The 21,806-nt window shown below is 38.5% G+C and overlaps 1 protein-coding gene across 7 annotated transcripts in view; it reads right to left on the bottom strand.

Annotated features, from left to right (window-relative positions):
• LOC104599755 (S-adenosyl-L-methionine-dependent methyltransferases superfamily protein) overlaps positions 1-21,806 on the bottom strand; it is a 104,567-nt gene that overhangs the window by 67,504 nt on the left and 15,257 nt on the right. For all 7 annotated transcript variants that reach the window (XM_088890912.1, XM_010262441.3, XM_010262440.3 and 4 more), the window contains 2 exons: positions 1,068-1,293; positions 816-950 (listed from right to left, as the gene is read on the bottom strand). In XM_088890912.1, coding sequence (XP_088747038.1) covers positions 816-950; positions 1,068-1,293 — 361 coding nt within the window. The remainder of the gene's footprint in view (positions 1-815; positions 951-1,067; positions 1,294-21,806) is intronic.

Raw genomic sequence — 21,806 nt, 5'->3', positions numbered from 1 at the left:
TTATATGATGTATTTTATGTAATAAATTATATATATAATATTATATTTTTATATTTTATATGTTATACGTTATATATACAAATATATTTGATTTTATATAAATTTTTTAATTTATATTATACATGTTCATGCGTCAACTCATAGTATTACACTCACATATGAGAATTGTCCTCCTAGGCAAAGCCTTATATAGAAGAAGGCAAGTCTCACTATGATTCTTAGGCAATGTGGGGCTTGGGTCCATACAATATTTTTTTCATGTATTATACATCATAGAATTTAAAATTTTAGAAATAATTAAATTCTTACATTTTGATGCTATGGACCCAATGCTCAACCCAGCCTAACCCATAATGACCCCTAAAAACAGATAGACGTTTCACCAAGTCTACTGTTTATACATAACAAGCGAAAAATAAAACAATACTCAAGGTGTGATAAAGATATGATTTTATGTATGCAGTTTATATAGTAAATGGCTATCTCTTCTGTTCAAAAATGCACATCTGATATAGTGGTTCTCAGGAATTCACATCTGCACCTCACAGAGGGCACCCCACAAATACCCCACAGCATATCCCAACCGTGTATTGGGAACATCTCCCACTGACAACTTTGGGATTCCTAATGCATGCTGAGATGTGTATGTGGGGCGTTTGTGGGGTGCAGATGTGATCTCGGTTCTCAGGAAAACATTGTTTACATAATTACAGAAGAGGAAGACAAAATGTAAAACTTTAGATTTTGAGTTAAACTACAACAGAAAAAACAACCATTTTATATGGGAGTGTTAGAAAATCTGTAATGATGCATGCCTGTCCCCTTCACTGTTAACAAGACGATATGCATTTGTATCTGCAGATGGAAGCCCTATATTTTTTCGTAATTCTGTAGCAGCAGCAATTCTTGTTTCAAGGAGCTTCTCCATGTTCAATGCACAAGATGGATCTCTGCAACAAAAATAAATAAATAAATAAACATTTAGTATCACTAATAAAATGTCCAAGATATATAATCAGCCCATGTACAAAAGGAACATGTTTCAAGGCCTTAATTGGAATTTCAACCTTGCTGCCTCTTCTTCCAGTTGCATAAGTCGAACACAGAACATAGAGACTGAATTGAATAAGCCCCATCCTATTGGTTTTTCAGTTCCATCTGCCACCAGAACAATGTCTCCAGTCTTGGGTGGTGGTCTACCAATTATTCTGTCCACTGCACCACTATAGACCATTGGACTTCCATACCGAAAGAGTTGTGTCTTCCCCTTCTTCAAGACAACCTTTGCAACACCTGAAAACCCAAAGCCAATTGAGAAATGAGAACTAGCAGAACATCATGTTGGTCATAGGGCCAGTTTTCTAATTACATTTGTTATAGGAGAAGGTTCCTGAGAATAAAGCCATAACCAAACCCCACCATCCCTAATTGCTCCTCCAATTCCAGAGGAGTCAAAGTTGAGCTTAACCCTATTATTGCTTGGGGGAGGGGGGGATCCAGGATAATATTACTTGGTTGAACACTGATGATGATGATGCAATTGTTCCCCAACCTCTTAGGATGTCATCCACCATGTACCCCTTGAAGATCTCCATTGTTTTTACCGAATTCACAACGTTCAAGCTAATATTGTCTACTATTACCCAATGCATAACCAAACCAGTGTTTTAAAAGCACTAGGGGCAATTTATGCCCGAGGCGCAAGGCAAGGCGTGCACCTTTTTCAAAGACAATAAATCACTGATCTGAACCATTTGTAATTTTTGATATGCTGTTCATAGTATATAATAAACCATAGGGAAGAAGACCGATTTCTTCTCTTCCTGAATTCTTTTTTTTTTCCATTCTCTGGTTTATCCTTCTCTATTCTCAAAACTCAAACTCTAGTCTCGAACATGGTACTGTGAAAAAATAGATGAGTGTTTTAAGTGTATTTTGTGCCTTTGATTATCAATTTGCTGAGCATTTATAGCATACAGTCATTCTTTTCTTTGCCCCTTTCTTCATCCGTTATTACAATTTTTTTTCTTTTTAATTGTGTAAAGAGGCTGAGCCGAATGGGCCCTAACAGCTGCTTGTGTGATATCCTTTATTTTTATCTTTTATTTTATGTTGATGGGCCTCACTTAATGGGCCTGTTATTTGTTCTTGTTTTATTTTCTTTATGTAATTTCCAAGCTGGCCGCCCACTTAAGGGCATACTTGTCATCATTAATTATTAGAGATTAATAAAATAGGGTTAGAGGAGAAGGGTGAATTATTCGACTATTTCTTCTCTTACCTCTTCTCTTCGACATACACAGCTCTTGCACTATTATTCAGATCTGATTTGCACTGTTAATTACTGATTTTAAATCTGATATTAGAAGACTGATTCACATCTAATTGTAAAGGAAGAAGAGAAAGAAGGAAAGAACCAAGAAAGGGGAAATTGAGTGTATGTTATATGATCCTTCAAAAAAGTGTTCTATTAATACTCTATTAAAAAGAGCAAAGACTACAATACCCTCATAAACATAAGAGTTCCACCCAAGAAAGATAAAGATACCAAACCATGCCCCCAAATCACCAAAGAGTTCCACCCAAGGGGGCACCTTCTCACCTAATCACCTAAGCATTGCCTAGGCGATGATTGTTTCCTATTATGCTCTATATCTAGATTTTGCATAGTTGGTAAGCCTTCACCCACCCTTTTTTTATTTCTCTCTTTGTTTTCCACTCTCCTTCTCTTGTACATCCTCTTAAATTTATTAAATGGCTCTTTGCTCCACAAATACCTTCTTTCAACCGGAAGTAAGCCTTCACTACATAAACCAACTGACCATTATTTGATCTCTTTAATCTTTTTGAATTCAATGGAATTTTGCTTTTGGTTCTCTCCTCTGACCAATTCATCCTTACCTACCTCCAATCTCCTCCTTTCCAAGTCTCTACCCGTCTCCCTACTAAAACTTAGTATATTTTCCTGCTTCAGTTATTTCCACACTCCCATCCAACTTCTCAATTCTTTCATTATTCTTCTCTCCACATGCAACCACCACTGAATGACCAATTTCATCTTCCAAAATTGCCATCTTTGTTTCTCTGATTTCTTCACCCCCCTTAACTCAAAATCTAAATAATTATTCTTCACCTCAAAGCTTGTTTCTCCTTCTCTTTCATCATTTTTGTTCTACCAACATTCAACCAGCTTAAGTCTTTCCACTTACCATTGCTTCTGCATCCATCACTTCAAGCAAATCGATAGCAGACAACTTCTCTTTTAATACTTCTAGCATTACACCCATCACCTCGATGTTCCTTCAAAATACATTCTTCATTTTGATATTGACTAGAGACTCCTTCAAGGGTTGGACAAGTGCACGAACTAGAAGTACAAAGAGAAGAAGATGGAATATTAGAAGAAGGCAGAACAATGAGAAGAAGAATTCTCTTCCACCCGTCTATTCTCCCCTTGAAGAGGATTTTAAGGATGTGAGATGAAGGATCGGTGACTCAAAAAGGATAACATCTTTAGTGACAAACAATGTTTTAAAACACGGAGGTGTGACACAAGGTGTTCCACTACCTAGAGGCATGAGGTGTAGTTCAGAACGTAAGAGGCGTAAGCCTCCCGAACACAAGGAGTAAGCCTCCTTAAGAGGAGCGGGGTCAAGAGGAAGAAGGGAGAGGAAGGGGAAGAAGAAGAAGAGGAAGGGGGATCTCATTTTTTCTTTATTTTTAATAAAAATCTTTTATATTAAGAAGAATAAAGATGCACAACACTAGTTGGAAGGGGGATCTTGTCGAAGCAAAAGCAAGCAAGCGAGCGGGAGCAAGACCCCCCCTAACACAAAAAAAAAAAAGCGAGCGAACAAGCTGGGCTGCATTGAAAAGGGGGGCAAGGGGGTCTAGGAGGTGAGCCCCCCAACTGAAAGGGCTAGGGGCAAACCACTTTCTTTCCCCTTATCTTTTCTTCCCTTCCCTTTCCTTTCTCTTTTTTTTTCTTCTCTTTCCCTTCCCTTTCTTTTCTTTTCCTTTCCTTTCCTTTTTTTCTTTTTTCCTTTTTTCAGTCTTTTTATATCAGGTGTGCATGAGGCGTACGCCTCTTGCACTTGAGGCATACGCCTCAGGGCAATTTGGGAGTGCCTCGCCAGGAGATACACCTCCCACACCTTTTAAAACACTTGTGACAAACTTTTTTCTAGAGACAAAATCATAGCACTTGTACCCTTTTTGTGAAAGAGAATACCCAAGGAAAATACCACAAAAGAGTTCTAAGATCCAACTATGTTCATATAGGATCCTTGACATGAACAAAGCAAACACAACTTAAGACTCTAGGTGGCAAAGGCAACTCATTTTGGTTAGGACACAAGACAGAGAAATGAGTTTTCATTCCCAACATCCAAGATGGCATCCTATTTATTAGATATGAGGTTGTAAGAACTACTTGTCACCAATAACTTTTTGGCACCTTGTGCTGCAACAAAAGGGCCCGAGTAGTCTCTAATAAATGCTTGTTCTTCCTCTTAGCAACCCATTTTGTTGAGGAGTATCAGCACAAGACAATTGATGTATTGCCCCTTCATTTTCAAGAAACATATTCGGAGAGTTTTGTAAAATACTTTGTTGCATTGTCCAAATAGAATTGCTTAATTCCTTTTCCATATTGTGTTCCAATAATCTTATAAAAAACCATTGCAATCTGAGAGACCTTATCCTTACTTTTTAATAAATAGATCCACATATATCTTGAAAAATGATCTATAAAAAAGACAAAACTAGTAGAGACCTGTGCGATGCACAGGATTTCTTAAGTGAAGGCTAAACAATAGAAACACATAAGAGTATACAATTGTTTTATATTTTTAACTTTTTAAATAATTAATAATTATTTATATTTTGTATAGTACTTTTAATAATTATTTTACAATAAAAATAACAATAATTAATTTCAGCTAAGGTTGTTAATCAAACTGATGAACCCGACCAACTCGGGTCGAGTTGGTCAGTTTCTAGCATTTCTAGTCGGCTTTGGTTCAACAATTTCCCAACCCGACCAGGTTAGATCAATTTTGCTTTGCCTATTTATAAATCGATCAAAATTGAATGGCTCGACCATATATATATATATATTAATATTTTATATTTTTAATATAATTTTTTAATAGGGAAAGTGGAAAGTTTTCCATATTTCTTAGTCAAAAATAATTTATATCATAAATTTAATTTTCAAATTACTTTGTAATAATGGCCCTATAATTTTTAAAAATTTAAATTTAAATTTTTAAGTTTAAATCTTTTGAACCAACCAACCAAGTCGAAAATCGACCCAAACCAACACAACCCGAGTTGCCCGGTTTTCACTAATGGTCAGTTTGTTTCGGGTGACCAACTCCCCAACCTGACCAGGTTGGTTTGGTTGGCCAAATAGCCTACAACCAAACCAAACCAATCCGTGAACACTCCTAATTTCAGCTAAATTATTAGCCTAATCTCTAACAAGTAATAATAGTTTAATCTCCAATAATTATTGAAAATGTATAGCAAAAAATACACAATCATTGAAACTATATTATTAATGAAAATACAATAAATACTACAAGATATATTAAATTAGTCAATAAATAGTGTAATCTAAATAATAGTTTAATCTCTAACAAATATTAATCAATAAATTATAAAAAAATACAATAATTACAACAAATCAAATTTAAAAAGTTAAATAATAGTATTTTCTTCTCCAAAAATTATTGAAAATTTTCTGTTAAATAACAAAACAAAACTAGACTTATATATTATTTTTTGAAAGTTAATTTTATAATTATTAATTGATATAAGTGAAATTAATTATTTACAATATTATTTAGTTATTTAAATAGTATCATTATTTAAATTTTAAAATATTAATTAATTATTTAATTTAATAATTTATATTATTAAATCATTATTAATTTGAATATTATGTCATAATTACTTTTCTAGTCTTAAGAAAATTTTTAAATTTATTACATAATTTCATTATTTTAGCTATTTAAAATCTAGTTATGTTATATATTTCGTTAATTAAAATAATTAGTTATTTAAATATTGAAACAATATATAAAATATTTAAAATTTCCGTTAGTTGAATTTTTTATTTTAAAGTTATTACATAATATTAAATGTTTTTCTATATAATTATTTAGATATTTTTAATATTTTTTTAAGATATTTAGTTATTGAAATATTTAAATAATATTTTATATTCTAATGTAATTTTTTTATTTAAATAATATTTAAATTGAATAATCCAGAAAACCAAAATTTCTTTTGTTAGTACATAATTTCGTGATGAATATTGTAAAAATATAAAACTATTAATAATATGAATATTATTAAATCTATTATAATTATTTTTTTTGTTTTTAATCAATAATTTAAATTTATTATATAATTCTGTTAGAATATTTATATAATTTTTAATTTTTTTAATTTAAACTTTCTTTAGATAGATATAGATAAAAAGTGGGGGAGAGGATTAATAGGAATTAGAGATAATTTAGAAGAGAAACTTGGTATATAAATAGGAATTAGAGATAATTCAGGAAAAAAATAAGAATTAGAGATAATTTATGAGATAAATAAGAATTAGTGATAATTTAGGAGAAAGTAGGAGACAATGGGGGAGGTGGTTTAGGAGAGGATATTATTTAGGTTATTGGCAACATGAGAGAAAGAGAGAGAGACTAGGTAACTTTTTATGGGGAAGAACATCTCATTGGTTGTTTCAAAAATGAAATGGAATAAAAAAATAAAAAATTCAAAAAAAGGAGAAATTTTCTAGACTGTTGTTTTTTTTTTCATTTTGATGAGTAATAGTAAAATTTTATTAATTCAAAAACTAATTTAGAATTGTGATTTCATACAACATCCAAGGGAGAGGCACAAGTTGCAGCCCCTCCTAGAATCTTACAATTAAACTAGGAAAAAAATACAGGAATCACAGCTGAGCCCAAAACAATTCTTCCCTATTTATCCCTTGCTTGGCTAACACATCGGACAAAGTATTTGCTGATCTCCCCACCCACTATAGAGAAACCAACATATTCCTTGTCAACCAACTGAATTTCTTCATTTCGTTCTTGTAGCACCATATAGCATCTTCAGGATTTTTCAACTAGCCCACCACCACCTTGAAATCCCCTTCAATTATCAGATTTTGTACCCCAAACTGGTTTGCAAATTGCACCCCTTGTACAGCAGCTAATAGCTCTGCCCTGATAGAGTCTCCAACTCCTAAAGGACCCAAGTAAAGCAAGACAATCTCTCCATTCTCATTTCTCAGAACACCCCCTATTCTGGATAATCCTGAATTACCCATGCTACTTCCATCAAAGTTCAATTTCAGTGAGCCTTCAGGTGGAGGAGACCAGCTTGTAATTAACTTGTCCTTTAAGGGTGAACACTTCACTACTGTTGACCAATTTATCCAAAGGTCATTAAAAGAGAATTGATGAAAGATTTCCAAAGTCTTTAGCCAAAGGATTGCCTTATGCAAAACACAATTTTTCAGTTCCTTACTGCTCCTTTCCTTTTCTTGAAAAATTCTAGCATTACTTTCTTCCCAAAGAGTCCAGATCAGAGCTGTGCGAGCACATCTCCACATAAGTCTCCCTCTTTTTGTAGGCCAAGAGAAAGTAGAATGGTCAAAGATCATGCGAACTTCTGCTAGTAAGCTCCAACTACTCCCAAACAACGAAAGTAGCCAAGCCCAAAGGTTTGCAAAAAAATGGACAAGATATTAGTAGATGGTAACAATCCTCTCTGTGAGCTCTGCAGAGGATATACTAGTTGGGAGAAATACCGAGGAGAGGTCTTCTCTTTTGTAGGTTATCTAGAGTGTTTACTTTCCCATAGAATACTTCCCAACAAAACACTATAATCTTTGGGGGAACTGGCCTACACCAATTTTCCTTTGACGAAAGGGTTGTTGAGCAGAAGACTAAGAGATGAACTTGAAATAAGAAGCACAAGTAAAGGTCCCTTTGGGTCTAGGAGCCCGCACCCTTTTATCTGGCTTGGAGGGATCCAAGCAAACCTGATTAAGGCAACATAGCAAGTCAGAGAGAGATTCAATTTCATCATTCCTTAGTCCCCTACGAAACCCAAAATCCCAATTAGGAGCCAAGGGTGTTCCCGAGGGTGAGACAAATTTTGAGAACACCTCTTTTTTATACAAAGAAACTGAAAATAACAAAGGGAAAAGGTCCTTTAGAGGAGTGTCTCCTACCCAAGTATCCTCCCAAAAGCGAACAGCATTGCTAGAACAAACTTCATACTTGATAAAATTGAGAAATTGAGGAAGGGTGTTGTGAATAGCATTCCAAGGTGTTGCTAGGTTAGCCTATTGTTAGTATATATATATCAATAGTCGTCCATGGAAACAAAGGCCCCAAACATCAGAATGTACTAAATCAAAGGGAGCAAGAATATCTATTAGATACTTCATAAATGTTTCTATGTTGCTTTGAAATTTGACAAACTTCACAAGAACTCTAAATTGAGACTAACTAAAATAACTCTTTCATCAAAGAAAAAGACACATGACCAATCCTAGCATGCCACAAATAGCTACGGACTCATTGTTGCTCCTACTTAAGCTAGATAAATGTAGGGCAGAACTGATACCTTCATCAAAGTAATAAAGGCCTCTAAATTCATGACCTCTACCAATCATTCTCCTCATCAATTTGTCTTGCAAGACAAAATGGGCAGGAAAAAAGTTACTCTACGATCCAAATTTTTTGTAAGTCTGACACAGATAACAAAATTGAAGCAAAATTAGGGATATAAAGAACAAACTTAAGGGAGGGATCGTTGCTAAGATTCACGCCTCCCCCTTACCAGAAACGGTGGAGAGAGAACCATCAACTACTCGTACCTTATATTGGCTAGACAAGAGCTTGTATGTAGTAAGCAAGGATTGATGAGTCACATGGTCAATGACACCTAAATCAATGGTCCATGAAATGGAAGGAATAGGACTAGTAGAACTATAAGTAAAAGCTATATACCTTTTGTAGAAAAGGAAGAAGAAGAAGCTAGAGGGTTTCTCCTTAACCAAACCATCGCTCAACTAAGAATCTTACCTCATCCATGGTAAAGTCTAGAAAATTCCCATTAATGGAGGAACCATTCGTCTATCCCATTGGTGAAGTAATCGTGAGTGTACTCTCAGAATACCTTCTATAACATTAGATGTAGCCACATTCCCCCATAACATGTGACCCTAGTGAGGTGACTTCCCCTTCCTCAATGGTGCTGGTTTTAGATGTGGATGGAGGATCCAACATGTGTCTTAGTATGCTTCTCACACCCACAGTGAGAACACTTGAGATGTTTCTTATCAACACCCTTTCCCCCTTTAGGAGTTGAGGAAACCAGTGCTGAATGTTCCACAGGCTGTGGATGACTATCAACTCACATCTCCTTCCTTCTCATCTCCTCATTCCTAACCAAATAGAAGACATATTGCAAACTGGCAGCTCACCACTTCCCAAAATCTGTGACCATATGCTCTCCTACATGGAATCCAGCCCAGCCAAGAACTAGAATGCTCTACCCTCCTCTACTTGCTTGTCATGTTTCTCTTGATTACCCGTGCTCTCCCAATCAATTACAAGGTGATGATCTAACTCCTCCCACAATCCTTCCAGTGTGGCAAATAAGTGAATAAAGACATATCCCTTGCTTCAATGCTACTATATCCTAAGTCAATCTGTAAATTCTAGCATGTTCTTATGTTGGTCATAGGTCTTGGAGACCTTTTCCCAAATCTTGGTTGTAGTAGGAAAGTGTTGAACTGTCCTAGCATTCCTTAAGTCATAAAAGCAAATAACCAGGACATTACAACTGCACTTTCCCTACACCCAGCTGCATAACCAGCATCTTCCTCTGGTTCTTTTGTTTACTCAACGATGTATCCCATGAGACCTCTTGAGGAAACAAACAGCTTGGATGAAATGGACAATTCACTAAAATTATACACATCTAATAGCACATTTGTTATCTGCAGGTTATGCAGACTGGGACTTTCAATGCTGGAAACCCTCTTAGCAGTTCTATTCTCTTTTAAAGTGACTTCTCTTGACACTGAAGATATCCATGGCCTTCTAACAACCAAATGAAGCTGTTACAATTGAAAAACTGATGCTTTGGAGAGCTGTAGCACACAACCAAACTTCAAAATACCCCTGGCAGCAGCCAAAATATCACAAAAACACCCTAGGTATAGTGGCTTATATTTGTAGATACATTGGGCTGAATGGGCCTTTGTCTTTTCTCTTTATTTGTTCTTTTACTAGTCTTTATTCCTGGATTAGTGGACCTCTGTTTATGGGCCTGTTATTGTTTTAATTCTTTATGTTATTGAGTCAGCCACCCTACTAAGGGCATCATTGTAATAATACTCTTAATTGAGATGAATTCTAATAAAATACATTTAGGGGACTAGAGAGAAGGACAAACAGCTCTCTTCTCCATCTCCCTCTTCTTCCATTCCTTCCTCTCCTGCTCTGAACTCTTCTTCTTCTTCTTCTTCTTTTCTTCTCACTTTTGTTGATTAAATACTTGATGTATTGCTGTTATATTCTTCTTCTTGGTATCAGATCACACAAACTTATATTTTTCTTCTCTCTTTAAGCCATACACTCTTCGATTGGAAGTGTGTATGGAGAACTGAGTTGCTGAATGCTTAAAGATTTATGAGGCCTAGTTGGTAGAGGTTTTCTGCAGTTCTCTTGGTATTCTTCTTTGAGTCGTTTGTTTCCTAAATTATTCAAGGGAATAAGTTTATCCAGTTTTCATTGTGAGTCATGTGAACTATTTTTCTTTTTTTTTTTTGGAAAAAGGTAATGTAACTTTATTCAAACCAACACATACAAGCTGAATTCAGGCCCAGAAAGGCAGTCTGAAAACCACAGCAATTACAATCTCCACCAGGAGTAAGAACGAAATAAAACAGACAAATTCAGACTTCTGAACTCAGTAACAGATACCCAAGAGATCAGCTTGCCCACTGCTTTCTGAATTAAATCTTCAGGACTCTTAGCTCTATTACAGAAAATCCTACTGTTCCTCTCAGCCCAAATGGACCACAAGACAGCAGCAGGAATAGTCCTACACACCATTTTCCCTTTCTTGCTTAGGCCTTTGACATTCTAGCAGCAGAGGAGCTCCTTAACCGATCTTGGCATAACCCAACTGATATTCATGGATTTGAGAAAATGCTCCCAAACCTGAGAGGAAAACGGACAGTGAATACACAAACAGTCTGTCAATTCAGTAAGAAACCCACAAAGACCACAAGATAAATCCAAAATTTGAATGCCCCGCCTCACAAGATTAGATCTGGAAAGACGTTTGTCAAGGGCCATCGTCCAAATCAGAAAATTGGATTTTGACGGACTTGTAGGGTTCCATATCTGTGTAGCTGGGAAATCAGTGATACCCAATCTGCAAAGCTTAGAAGCCAGGGATTTGACAGAAAATTTCCCATCCGGATTCCACTTCCAGCACCATTTGTCTTCCGAGAGCAGGTCTATCTTCTGCTTCTGAAAAAGAGTCATCATCTCCACAATCTCTTCAAACTCCCAATCAAAAAGATTCCTCCTAAAGAGGGGGGTCCAAGTAACAGAGTCTCCAGCCGAACAAAAGCACTCAGCCACAGATGCTTCTTGGTTAGAAGCACACTGGAAAAGAAGGGGAAAAGAGTCAACTAGGGGGCCATCCAAGCACCAAGAGTCCTTCCAAAATTTAGTTCTATCCCCTTTACCAATCTTGACTGAAATCCCTTCCAGGAGGACAGAGAAATTCTTCATGATACCTTTCCAAAGAGAATTGCCCCAACTTGGAGGAGGATCCCTAGATCTCCAGTTGCCCCACTCCACCCCATATTTACCAGCTATGAGGGATCTCCACCAAGCATTACTTTCAGCCGAGAACCTCCCGATCCACTTACAAAGGAGGGCAGAATTAAAGCTATTCAACTTCCTTATACCTAAGCCACCTTCAGCCTTAGGAAGACATACTTGATCCCAATTGACTAGGTGAATTCTTTGCCCCACTTCCCAACCCCTCCAAAGAAAACTTCTCTGAAGCTGCTCCAGTCTTTTAGCTACTTTGTTTGGGATGGGGAAAAGATAGAGGAAATAAGTAGGTAAATTGGAAAGGGTACTTTTTATCAGAGTAACCCTACCCCCAAAAGACAGATATCTTGCCTACCATGATGCTAATTTCCTCTCCATTCTTTCAATAACTGGACCCCAAATCGAGGAAGCTAAACAATTTGCCCCCAAGGGCAAACCCAAATATTTTACTGGGAGGGATCCAATCTGACATGCCAGCACCACTACACAATCAACTATGTTGGTTACTTGACCCACAGGAATGATTTGACTTTTGTTCCAATTGACTTTGAGCCCAGAGACCACCTCAAACCAGGTAAAATCCCAAGGATAAAATCTATCTGGGAAGGAGAAGCATCCACAAAACATAAAGTATCATCTGCAAATTGGAGAATATTGACCTTTTCCCCCTCAGGAGCGATTGCAAAACCTTCCCAATCACCAGAGTCAGTTGCCTTTTTGCAGAACAGAGTAAGTATTTCCATAACACAAATAAAGAGCAAGGGGGACAAGGGATCACCCTATCTTAGACCCCTAGAGCTATCAAACAACCCTGCTGACTGACCATTAATCAAAACTGAAAATTTGGGAGAGGTTATACACACTTTAATCCAGTTTCTCCATTTCTGCCCAAATTTCATTTGATGCAACACAAAATCAACACACCTCCAGTTAACATGGTCATAAGCCTTCTCAATATCAAGTTTGCAAATCAAACCTGGGAGGCTAGGACACCCTCTCTTCTTCTTGAGTGAATCAGCTCATTAGCAATAAGAACAGAGTCAAGCATCCGCCTCCCCGGGACAAAAGCACTTTGATTGTTTGAGATAACACTTCCTAACACCCCTTTCATTCTCTCGGCAAGAACTTTAGTTAGGATCTTACAAAAACTATGCAGAAGGCTGATTGGTCTAAAATCTTTAATATTCACTGCCCCTTCAATTTTTGGAATGAGGGTGATAAAAGTAGTGTTTAAACTTCTTTAAAGAGAAGCATTATCATAAAATGCCTGAAAGGCATTCAAAATACCTTGCTTCACAAAGTCCCAGCATTTAACACAAAAGAGGTTGGTAAGGCCATCCAGCCCTAGCGGTTTCTCATCCACCAACATGGTAATAGCAGCTTTAATTTCCTCCTCCGTAAAGGGTCTCTCAATAAAAGAAATCCGATCTTCACTCAACTGCTTGAAAGGAAGGTTTCTAGGAAAGGGTCTGAAAGTCCAAAACTCTTTATAAAGATTTTTATAAAAGTTGGTTGCCACTACCTTCATTTCTGCATCAGAATCCCCCAATCTTCCTTCCCACTCCAACTTACTGATTGAAGAAGCTCTGGCTCTAGCATTTGCCATTCTATGAAAGAAATAAGTGTTTTTGTCCCCCTCTTTCAAACAAACCACTTTAGCCCTCTACCTCCACTTGATTTCTACTGTCACAGCCAGCTTATCATAATTAATCTTTGTAGAAATTCTTATCCTTAAAGTAATAAAAGATCTACTTTTCCTTTCAATATTGTACATTGATGTGTGGGTGCCTTAGTATTTACCTTGCATGGGTGGCTATAAGTACATTTTATTTATTGATGATTTTCCCTGATATACCTAGATATACCTAATGCATTCTTGTGCCAAAGTACCAAAGCTTGTGAAAGAACCATGAATTCATACTTACCCAGTTTGATACTTGTATCAAAATATTCCAATCTGATAATGCTAAGGAATATTTTGATAAGAGTCTTACCTCCTACTTTGAGTAGATTAGAGTGTTCATCAGAGCTTTTGTAGCTATAGTCCAAAGCAAAATGAAGTAACAAAGAGGAAAAATAGTCACATTGTTGAAGTTGCCAAGAGTATATACCTTTTGCTTCTCATGTACCTGTAAACTTTTGGTGAAATGCAATCATTACAACTACCTATCTTATTAATTGTATGCCTTCTCGGGTCTTAGGGTTTAAGGGGGAGCACCCCATTAGTTGTTTGCACTCTCTCTCTCTCTCTCTCTCTCTCTCCTGTTGAGCCTTGTATTAAGTCTCCTACTATTTCTTCTATTCCTCCTTTTGAGTCTTCCTCTCCTCCCAAACCTCATGTTCTTGTTCCTACACCTCCTACTAATCCTCTAATTTTTACTATTCCTATTATTCAGTGGTGATAACCAAAGGCACAAGCACAACCATGAGTAGGTTGTTCCCATTTCTTCAACTGAGCCTCCTGTACTCCCAATTAATAAAGAGACAACAAGTCCTGAATCCCCTTCTCCAACACCCACCTTCCCAGACCTTAATCTACCTATCATTGTAAGAAAAAGGTAAAAGGAAATGCACTGTTTATTGTATTCCATAGCACCCTTCTTATGTTTTCCCCTTCCTAACCTCTATTTCCTCTCCACCCATCCCTAAGTTTGTATTTAAAGCTTTTTTTTTATCAGAAACAATAACTTTCATTAGAGATAAATTAAACTAAAATATAGAAGTCAACCCTTATTAGAAAAGGTTGATCCAATAAACATCAAACATTACAACACTGCCCAATAAAGACTCTCCCTTACAGTCCCTTGTTTTGCTAGGGCGTCAGCAAAACCATTTGCTGATCTCCTTACCCACTTGAACCAAACACCCAACTCCCTTGTTATGCTAAGAATTTCCCTTACCAGCTGTCTATATTGCCAATTTCCAGCTGCCTTGATTGCATCCACCCAATTACCAACTTGGAGTCTCCCTCTATCTCAATCTGCTGTAGCCCCAATTGTTTGGCCAGTTTTACACCTTGATGTAGTGCCAGCCAAGATTTCCGCTCTTAAGGAATCTCCAACTTCTATTGGACCTGAAAACAGAGCCATTATCTTGCCTTCATTTTCTCTGAAAAGACCTCCTATACCAGATGGGACTGGATTACCTATAGAGCTTCCATCAAAATTCAGTTTCACCCTTTGTTGTGCCGGTGGGGACCAAACTTCCTGTATCATAGCTTTGGAAGTAGTAGTAGATGCCACAATACCCCAATTTCTATAAATGTCTTCAACTGAGAAATCCTTAAAAAGATCACAAGATTTCAACCAATGGATAACCTTAGTAGTTATTCCTTCCACAACCTCTTCCTTGGATCTACAACTGCCTTTCAAGATCCTATTGCTTCTTTCCTCCCACACTAACCACAATATAGCAGCTCTAGTGGCTCTCCACATAATCCTTCCACGAACCATTGGTTGCCTGTAAAAAGTTGGATCAAAGAGGTTCACCACGCTCGAGGAGGGAGTCCACCTACAGCCAAAGAGAAAAGAGAACCAAGACCAAATAAAGAACACAAGGGGACATGAGATTAGTAAATGTGAAATTGTCTCACCAGAACCCAAACAGAGGCAACAAACATGGGGGGAGAGGCACATATTTGGCCTCTTTTTCTGCAATAAATCCAAGGTGTTGCTTTTTTGGAATGCCACTTCCCAGCAAAAGGCATAAATTTTTGGGGGTACAGGGCTAGCCCACACCTCCTTTAAAGGAAAGTTCCCTACAAGGTTAGAGGTCTGAAGCAAAATGTTATAGAAAAAAGAGCAATTGAAAAAACCAAAAGGGGAAGGTTTCCAAATTCTGCTATCTCTACAAAACTGATCAAGAATCCCCTAACTGAGTGATTAGATCATCAACCATCCCCATCTCAGAATCCTTTAGACCTCTTATCAAGCCCAAATCCCAGGAGTTATCAACAAACATTGAAGAGATCACTTTTCTTTTGTTTTCAAACAAGGAGTAAATAAAAGGAAATCTATCTCTAAGGAAGTTTTCACCAACCCAAACATCTTCCCAAAACAAGACTTTATTTTCAGCACAAACATCATATTTGAAATAAGGAAGCATAAGAGGCAAAATACCTTGAATAGCTTTCCAAGGAAAACACTGAGAAGCCCCAGGGTCAAGTCCTACATCCCATCCGTTATCTACCAATCCATGAATACTAACAATCACTCTAGACCAAGGTCTGTCTTGTTCCATCAGTAGTCTCCAAATCCATTTCCCCAGCAAAGCTGTGTTTCTTAATGTTATATTTCCTAACCCAAGGCCTCTATCATCCCTACTCCTAGAAACCACCTCCCACTTCACTAAGTGATCCTTCTTAATATCCCCTAGTTCCCAGAAGAAGTCCCTCATTATCTTCTCTAACTGGTTAGCTATTTTCATCGGTACTCTAAAGGTAGACAGGAAATAAACTGGCAGGTTGGCCAAAGGTTGACTTGATTAAGGTTATCCTACCCCCTAAAGAGATGTAATTCATCTTCCAATTTGCTAACCTCTTGGAGAATCTTTCAATTATAGGGTACCAAAAACTCTCAACCATTGGGTTCCCTTTGAGTGGTAGCCCCAAATATTGTAAAGGCTAGCCCCCCACTTCACACCCCAAAATCCTAGCTAGGTAATCCACCTCCTCTCCCCCTAAATTGAACCCTACCACAACTTTTTCCCCAGTTCACTTTAAGATTGGACTTCCTTTCAAATTGAAGCACTAAACTCTTTAAGTTTTGTAATTCCCCTTCCTCCCCGTCACAAAACAAGATGATGTCATCTGCAAATTGTAAGTGTGTGACCACCACCTCCTCCCTACCAATCCTCCAACCTCTTATCAAATTGTTAGCATCAGCCCTCGAAATCATGGCACTCAACACATCAGCTACTAGGGTAAAGAGGAATGGGGACAATAGATCTCCTTGCCTAATACCCCTCTTTGCAGGAAAGAAACCCCTAGCTACACCATTCACCAATATTGAGAAATGACATGAAGAAATGCATCCCTTTACCCAACTGCACCATCTCTCCCCAAACCCTCTCCGCTTGAGAACCTCTAGTAAAAAATCCCAGTCCACCATGTCATATGCCTTTACAAGATCCAATTTGCAAACCAACCCCTTTTCCTTTCTCCTCCTCTTCACCTCAACACATTCATTAGCAATAAGTATTTGATCTACAATTTGTCTTCCTTCTACAAAGGGCCCCTTGATACAGTGAGATTAGAGACGGGAGGATCTTTCTTAATCTTAGCGCTAGGACCTTAGAGATGATCTTATACATGCTTCCCACCAGGCTTATAGGTCTGAAATCCTTTGGTTGGAGAGCGTCCTTCTTCTTAGGAACCAGGGCAATAAAAGTTGCATTTGCTCCCGAGTTAAATTTGCCTCTCTCATAGAACTCTTCAAAAACCTCCAACAAATCCTCTCTAATTATCTCCCAACAATCTTGATAGAAGGCCATCGAAAAACCATCAAGCCCAGGAGCTTTAGATCGATCCATGGAGAAGATTGCATTTCTCACTTCTTGGGCCTCAAATCTTTTTTCCAAAGATTCCAATAAGACACTATCTTCCACCCTCCACTCCAAGTCCTCTAAGCTCTCACTAGGTCTCCCTGGGTTGTCATACACTAATTTGAAGTGATTAACCAAAGCTTAAGCTATATCATCTTCCCTTGTCAACAATTGTCCATCCCACTCCAATTTTGAAACAGAATTCTTCCTTTTCCTCCCATTTGCCAACAAATGAAACAACCTTGTATTGATGTCCCCTTCCTTTAGCCACTTGCTTCTGGATTTTTGCCTCCAACTTATCTCCTCCTTCCTAAGAAGATCTTCCAGTTCCTGTTTCAAATTCCATCTTTCCACCCTACCCTCTTCCCCCAGCTTTCTTTCAGCTTCTAGTCCATCTAGCTCCTGCACTCTCTGACTGATTTCTACTTTCCTTTGCTCTAATCTACCAAAAACCTCTTTGTTCCAAATCTTGAGTCTAGTTTTCAAGAGTTGTAGTTTCTTGTAAAACCTATACCCCTTCCATCGGAATTCCACTTGGTCCACTTCCCACCATTCTTTTACCTTGGCTAGAAACTCTGGATGAAGTAACCACATGTTTTCAAACCTAAAAGGGCACGGGCCTCCATCCAGTCTTTCTTGAGACAACCTGATTGGGCAATGATCTGAAATAGGTCTCGGCAATGCTGTAACACCTAAAATCCCCCATTCAGCTTCCCAATCCACTATAAAGAGGAACATATCTAATCAACAACAGGTAGGGCTTTCTTGGAAGTTTGACCAGGTAAAATTTGCTTGCTGAACAGGGAGGTCCCGCAATTCAAAATTCTCCACAAAGAGATTAAACTTCCTCATGCTAGATGTAATCCTACGACTGGGGTTATTGGACTCGTTCAAGAATCTTATAAAGTTGTAATCCCCACCCAAACATCAAGGGCCATCCCACAAACCCCTAACGGCTGCTAGTTCTTCCCAGAAACCTTCCCTTTCCCTGTAAGAGGTGGGACCATAGACATTAGTTAACACCCAAGCCCACCCATCTTCCTTTCTCTTCAATTTTATTCACACCGAGAAGTTCCCAATTAATTCTTCACACTCCCAGTCTTCATTCCTCCACAAAGTAATAATTCCCCCTGAAGCTCCCCACGATTGTGCAAAGGCCCAACTCAAATTTCTTGTTAACCAGATGCCCCTCACCCATTTCTTGTCCACCTCAGTCAATTTTGATTCTTGTATTAAGACCACATCTGGTTTTTCTCTTCTCAAGAAGTCTTTGATCACTCGCCTTTTCTTTGAACTCCCCAAACCTCTTACATTCCAGCTTATTAACTTCATAGACAAAAATTTCAGGTTGCCCCAACCAAACCACCCTCTTTACTCCTTTTTCTATCCTTCCTACCCCCACTCGCTTGATCATAAACCACCCCACTCTTCAACCTCTCCACCTCACTCAGCTTTTTCTTCCTCTTCTTAGAAAACTCTCCTACCTTCTTACTAGACTCTTCCACCTTCTCCTTTCCTTCTAGTTTCTTACCTGACCCCTTCTTCTTCTTTTTCCGTTGTCCTTTTGATTTTCCATTGTATCCACTTTTCTCCACTGTATTGGGAAATTGAATAATCTCCTCCTCAACCCTACCCTCTTTCACATTCAGATCCTCTTCCTTTCTGATTCTAAATAGTTCCAAGATCAACTCCCAAATTTTGTCCCCTAGTTCTCTCTCTTCTGCTTCTGAATTTATCTCCCCCACTACCTCTGTCACTTGTCCCGAATCAAATGAATTGGTAGGCTTTATAGCTGGGCTGGATTAACCTGTAGGCCAGACACACACAGGACTTGGGGAAACCAAGTTAGTAACCAAAAACTGAACCTGAAAACAATCCAAACCTTGGGAGGAAGAAGACGCAATATGAGTTGCTGGAATAGCCTGAACCCCTTTTGTTTGACTTTCGCTGGGAATAGGACCCTCGAAATCAAAATCTGGATTGATTGCAGTGGAAAACGGCAGTTTATAGCTCTGCTCGGAGGAACCAGATTGCCAACACACACCATACAAGCACCCATTCCCTGATCTTTACAAAGGATTGAATCCCCTTTTCTCCCTGTTTCGGTTTTCTCCTCACCCAAGCCTGTTTTCTTTCTTTCCAACTCCTTTCTAGGCCGAACCAACTCCCTTGGAAGTGTACAAGCCTCTTCTTCGAACAGTAACTTTAATCCTGGGTCATCTTCCTCCCCAATCCTTGAACGACATTTACTCTGTATACTACCATAGCTGGACTCTTCAACATACAACCCCTCTTTCAGAGACTCATAATCTACACTTACCCAGTCTGAAGCAGAATCCTCCTCTCCTAACCTCATGCGGTTATATCTCGGATTAGGTTTATCTGGGCTAGTAGAGTAAGAGACCTGTCTTGGCTGTCACGCTAAAGTCAGACCAGACAATCGTTTTTCTTTCGAGCCAGTTGCAGAACAATCTGAAGAGGACGAAGATATACCACAGGCCCATCCACTTGAGGTTTATAACTATGGGCTTACTCGCTGTTATAGTCTTATTTCCAGGCCCATCCACTTGAAGTTTATGACTGGGCCCACTAGTACCCCTCACCTCAACCGTTGGCCCATCTTTATAATTTTGAACCAGACCCAGTCTTTTTAAAGTTTAGTATTGGTTCCCTGACTGCATGCCTGGGCCATATCAAATGACAACCCACCTGGTTGCTATTCCAATCTAGCTCCACCTGTCCCCACCTTTGGACACTTGTTCAAATTCAAAAAGTCTTCTGACATATTTTCTCCACCTTTGGACGTTACTACCTGAGCAAAAGTCCTAGCCCACTCTTCTGATTTGCCATTTAAAGTGGAAGACTGGGGTACTGCTTTCCTATCCCTTGCTTTTACAGTTTCCTTCCCAGTGTTAACTCGAACCTTGGAGGCCACATCATCTTCTTCTTCCCCACTCCTCCCCAATCTCCACCATCTAGCTTCAGTAGATGTTGCAATCCAAACCCTGAGTTACATTATCTGAAGTTAATTCCAAAGACCTTGGGATAAGCTCTGGCTTTGCTCCAACCACATTAATCTGCATGGCACTCAGGTTGGAAGCATCAAAGGAAACCATCTCGCCACCACATAGCTTCGCAACTTTCCTGAACAGCTCCATCTTCCATAGATGGAAAAAAAACCCAATAATTTTCAGATTGATAAGTTCTGTGGGTTCTACCAACTGTTCATTGCATAAAGGCTTCCATTTCTCCAACACCACCACACCTTGCTCTGTTACAGCCGAAACAGTAGCAAAATCCAGAGGAATCCCCTGAAAATACACTACAGCCTTGTGGTCGTCAAAGGGAGAAATCTGCAACACCTCTGTTGGACTTCTTCACCAGTCTCTTCCGATCTTTTACTTTCTTGTTTACCAAGAGGACAAGTTTAAGCTGCCAATCCTATTTAGGTTTGTTCACCCACAATTTCACCAAACCTAGTCCAGCATCAATCTGCAATTTACTTTCCGTCCCTATCTCCTCCTCTCCTGGGATCTCCCTGAAAACTTTCCCTGACTGCCCTTCAGATTGTTTCTTAATTTTTTGACCATCTTTTAGGGCACCTTCTCTGTCATTAGTTACCACCATAAACTCCTGAATTGCTTCTGCTAGCTGGTCCCATCCTGAGGCCTCCCTTCCTTCAGGGAAACAGGTAAACTGATTCAGCCCCTCACCAAAGTGTTCCTGCACTCCCAAAAACCTCCCGTACTTGTTCTCTTTTCTTTCATCTACGTACTTTCTGTTATGTTCCAATAGACAGAACCTCCATTCCCTTGTTTTTTCTGTTATTTTAGCTCCATCGAGAACTCCTTGGAACCATGGTACCACCCTTCCTTCAAGAAGCAAAGAAGCTTTCCTCGATTCTACAATTTTTAGAGAGAGTCCATTTCTAGTCCAGATTTCTTCCAAGATGAAAGTCTTTGCTTCCACCTTCAGAACTTTCTTCCCTCTTTTAGCTCGCAGGAACTGACCTTCCCTCCCTCTTTCCATCCCAGCTTTCCTCACTAAATGGAGGGATGCTATGAGAATAGAAAAAGAAGCATTACATAGAAGAGGGAAAAAACTAGGAGGTTGTAGACTTGTCTAATGGGAAGGAACCAGTTGGGTGAAAGTGGGTTTACACTATTAAGTACCATGCTGATGGCACTATTGAGAGAGATTTAAGGTTCACCAAGTTGCCAAGGGTTATACTCAAAAGTATGGGATATACCATTTAGAAACTTTTTCTCCAATAGCAAAGATGACTTCAATTAGGGTTCTCTTATCCTTGGCAGCAAGCTTTTGCCGGCCCTTCTATAAGTTTGATGTTAAAAAAGCCTTTTTGAATGAAGAGCT

The sequence above is a fragment of the Nelumbo nucifera genome, chromosome 7, assembly GCF_055504915.1.
Source record: "Nelumbo nucifera cultivar China Antique chromosome 7, China Antique-T2T, whole genome shotgun sequence".
NCBI classification, from domain to species: domain Eukaryota; kingdom Viridiplantae; phylum Streptophyta; class Magnoliopsida; order Proteales; family Nelumbonaceae; genus Nelumbo; species Nelumbo nucifera.
Note: the sequence above shows the minus strand (reverse complement) of the source record. Positions and strands in the feature narration are given on the sequence as shown.